The sequence below is a fragment of the Seriola dumerili genome, unplaced genomic scaffold (assembly GCF_002260705.1).
Source record: "Seriola dumerili isolate Sdu_G_001 unplaced genomic scaffold, Sdu_1.0 BDQW01022209.1, whole genome shotgun sequence".
Taxonomy (NCBI): domain Eukaryota; kingdom Metazoa; phylum Chordata; class Actinopteri; order Carangiformes; family Carangidae; genus Seriola; species Seriola dumerili.
In genome coordinates this window covers 399-4,388 of record NW_019196464.1, presented here as the reverse complement: position 1 = coordinate 4,388, position 3,990 = coordinate 399, and the positions used below count along the sequence as shown (strand labels likewise).

The 3,990-nt window shown below is 38.6% G+C and overlaps 1 protein-coding gene across 1 annotated transcript; it reads left to right on the top strand.

Moving 5' to 3' along the window:
- Nucleotides 1–2,132: 2,132 nt before the first annotated feature.
- LOC111240204 lies at nt 2,133–3,364 on the top strand (the record flags this gene model as incomplete). Its single annotated transcript, XM_022770174.1, has 4 exons — nt 2,133–2,263; nt 2,493–2,819; nt 2,945–3,226; nt 3,311–3,364. Coding segments are annotated over exons 1-4 (742 nt in total), but the record flags the coding sequence as incomplete, so codon positions are not given.
- Between the last annotated feature and the right edge of the window lie 626 nt (nt 3,365–3,990).

The window sequence follows — 3,990 nt, the reverse complement described above, 5'->3', positions numbered from 1 at the left end:
CCGGTCTTAGTGTTAGAAAACGTTTTACACTGTGGTTTTTACAGTTTAACGTTAGCACACATGCTACTTCAGCTACAATAACATTACAAGTTACTCCTCACATATATGATATCTGCAGTCAGCCTGTAAGACTGATGTAACAGTTGTGACAGCTAACCGTGTTAGCAGCATCTTCGCACGGCTCAGCCAGGAGCCTGTTGCTGTCAGGTTGATGCAGGTGGGTTTACCTGGTGTCCTCGAGGACACAGGTCAGATCCACCCCTCCCTCCTCCCCACCCCACCCTCTCCACACAGACTAGTAAAGTCCAGGCAGGAAGACAACAGCAAGAAGCTCCTGGGTTCAGCTTCAGCCCTGCTTCTTCCTGCAGTGTTGCATGTTCTCCTTGTGTTTCCTCCAGGACTCTGATTACTACAACAAAAGACATGACATTTCATTCACTGAGGACTCTAAACTGTTCATAGGTCTGAATGTGTGTGTGTGTGTGTGTGTGTGTGTGTGTGTGTGTGTGTGTGTGTGTGTGTGTGTGTTGTGATTGTTGCATGTGTGTGTGTGTGTGTGTGTGTGTGTGTGTGTGTGTGTGTGTGTCTGATTGTATGATAAACCAATTTCCTGCTTTCCTCCCAGTGCATGCTGGGATACATTCCAGTACTTCAAACTCTTTTTGTTTGAAGTTTGAATGTTTGATGTGATGAAAAAAAGTTTGCTACATTTCATCCAGAATCACAAAGTTTGAATGTAGAAGTCACATAAATGTAAAACTAATAAGATTCATCCTGAAATTACAGAGAATCTTTAAATTGTTAGTATGGACATTAACCTTTATATTAACAAGCTATATTTTAATTACAGATAATTATTGTCATTTTACACAGATTTGTATGTAATTTAAGAAAGCAGAAATAACACAGTATAAATAATACAGTAATTTGTCTTTACAGAAATGGGAAATAAATGTAATTCATTATTATTGGCATAATGCTTCAAATAGAAGTTTGGCTGTTAATTCACATCATTTCTGTCATTTTACAGACTTTTGTTCACAATCTTAAAAAAAAACAGAGAATTACTGTTAGAAAACTTAAGAGTTATTTTCCGTAAAATTAGGATTATTTTTTACAGTGCAGCTCAGAATGACATGATCAGACTCTCTGACCACAACTAGAAATAGAAACTAAAACTCTGATTTCATTAATTAGAATAATATGAAATATTTCCATGATTATAAATGAACGTTAGAGTCAGAAACAGAAACAGTCTGACATCACTTTAACTTTACCTGCATCACATGTTCATAGAGTTTGTTCATCATCAGACAAAAGAGGTCCTTGCTGTTAATTCTTGTTGTTATTTATAGTTTATCCTCAGTTTGACTTTAGTCGTTGGACGTTGTTTCTAGTGTTTCTTTGTTATTCCCGTCATGTGATCATAGTGTTTACATTTCACCTTGTTGAGTATCACTTTGTGACGTCGCTGGAACTGAATTTACCTGCAAGTGTCAGCGTTTCTTCTCATGTCGTATTAATACTTTATTAGTGGTTCTGACAATGTCACATGAAGGCGCTCGTACCTGCACAGGTAAACCCAGGGTTCACAAACTGAACACTATATTGATTCATTACATGGACTAAAGAACAGTGAAGCAATAAAAACAGTAGAAACTTGTAAAGCTTTAAATATTTTCCTTAATATCTTTCCTTTCATGGTGGTCTCATGTTGTAGTTTGGTTTTGTAACTATTTGTGTTTCATGATCATTATTTATATGCTGCATTTATTTCCTTTAATTGTCTTTATTTTATTTGTATGTCTTGTTCATATTTTGCTGTGTATCTTATTTCAGAAGTTATGATTGTTTTATTAAGATGAAATGTCGAGTTCACTGAGCCAGGTGATAACCAGCACTGTAGCACAGGTAACCAGGACGGTCAATGTTAGGTTCAGTTAAGCCAGGTAAGGAAAAGTTATCCTGGGTGACGGTTAGACAGACACCACCTGCTGTCAGGGTGCTGACTGCTCATCGGGGAGAAACTCTTCCTTCATGAACACAGCACATTACAAAAGAGGAGAGATGTCACAATGAGGAACTGATAAACACTTCTCTCAGGAAGTAAACACCACATTGCACGAGTTGTTCTTAAGAAGTAGATCAGAGACGAGCGTGAGAACGAGACGCAGAAAAGAAAAGATGGGCAACACGGGAACAATGTTTGAATTCGGATGGATTAAAATGTCTTTAAACCTGATGCTGGTGCTTCAGTTTACAGGTAAGGACACATACAGTACAAGACATTACAACACTTTATTGATATGAGTAATACTAGCACTCGATTGCTTCATGCTGCTTGTTTTTAATGTGGTGTGTTCAGTGGTCTCTTGGAAACCACGTTCGAGGGACATTTAACTGCAGTTGTGTCTAAAATGATCCTGACGCTGACATGTCAGTCGTGTCCTTACTTTAGTTCATTTGTTCATGTTTCTCTCTCGTCTTCTCAGCAGCTGTCACAGGACAAGATTCATTCTTTGTCAGAGATGGAGATGAAGCCGCTCTGCCTTGTAAAAATGCCAGACATGATCAGGATAAATGTGGCAGTACTTACTGGACCTTCAGTCATTCAATAGAATCATCTGTAGACCTGGTTGTCCAGGGTCAGATTGGTAAAGATGCTCAGACTAAATCAGACAGACTGAGTCTGACAGAGAACTGTTCTCTGGTTCTAAAGAACGTCTCACGTGAGGATTTTGGTCTGTACGTCTGCAGACAGTTTGAATCAGGACGACAACAAGCTCCAGATGCTCTGGTTCTTCTGTCTGTTGTTACCAGTGAGTATTTACATCAAACTGTCTGTTAGAACAAAACTCTGAAACTTTACAATCATGATGATTATTACAGTGATGAAGTTCATTTCTCTCTTGTCTTTCTCTCTCAATGTCTCCGTCTTCACCAGTAACTGAACAGAAGGACGGTGATGAGGTGACGTTAACCTGCTTTGTGTCGACGTATGGAGACTGTAGACAGTCAGTCTCAGTGAAGTGGCAGTTTATTGGTACAGATGTGGATAAATATAACAAAGACTTGAGGACTTCACAGAATCGCTGCTCAGCCACTGCAAGCTTTTCAACTTCTCATTTCATTTACACGTCAAAGAAATATGAGTTACTGAAATGTGAAGTGATGAGCCGTTCCTCTAAGAAAAAGCAACAGTTTACCTTCAGATCTCAGTCCTCAGGTGAGAAACAAAGAATATGACGAACTGTTCCTGATCCAACAAATTGCATTTGTTCATTTTAGGATTTTTCTCCCTAAAAAGCAGGAAAAAACAGAAAAACACCTGGAAATGACGGGAAAACAATGGACGGAGAGATAGGTATATTTGTTTTATCTCTCAACAATCTCTTTATACAACTGTCTGTTTGTTTGAGAAAATCAAAGTCCAGGTCAACACCGTAAGTCTACGTCTGGGTCAAATCATGATTTTATAACTGTACGTCGTCTGACGAAAAATCACCAAAACCCATCAGTAAAAAAGAAGCAAAACCACTGAGAAAACAGGGTTTGTTAATATTTGATGGAATTTGAATTTTTACAGACGACATTCATCTGGCTTCTGGTTGCTGGCAGATGGAAAACTTTACACCTTTTAACTCCTTTGTGGTTTCTGTTTGTCTAATTTCACATTCCAGTGTACCAAATGGAAACGGAACAAAACCTCATCAAGGGAGAGACTTCACATCTTACACACTCCTCTCCACTGTGTCAGTGTTGTGTAATCTCCTTTATTTAGTATCTGACATTGAGGTTGGGTCAGAAAAACTGGATTTACACACTCGTACAAACTAGGGACTGGTCCAATAGTGTAAGACGGTTAAAAGCTCTTACAATTTCAGTATTCAGAGCGAGTGTTTTGCAGATTCTTATCTTGTGTGGTCTCCTGGGCTTAAACTCTCCTGACATTTCCTGTGAGCGTTGGTTTGGTTTAGAATGAAGAATGTT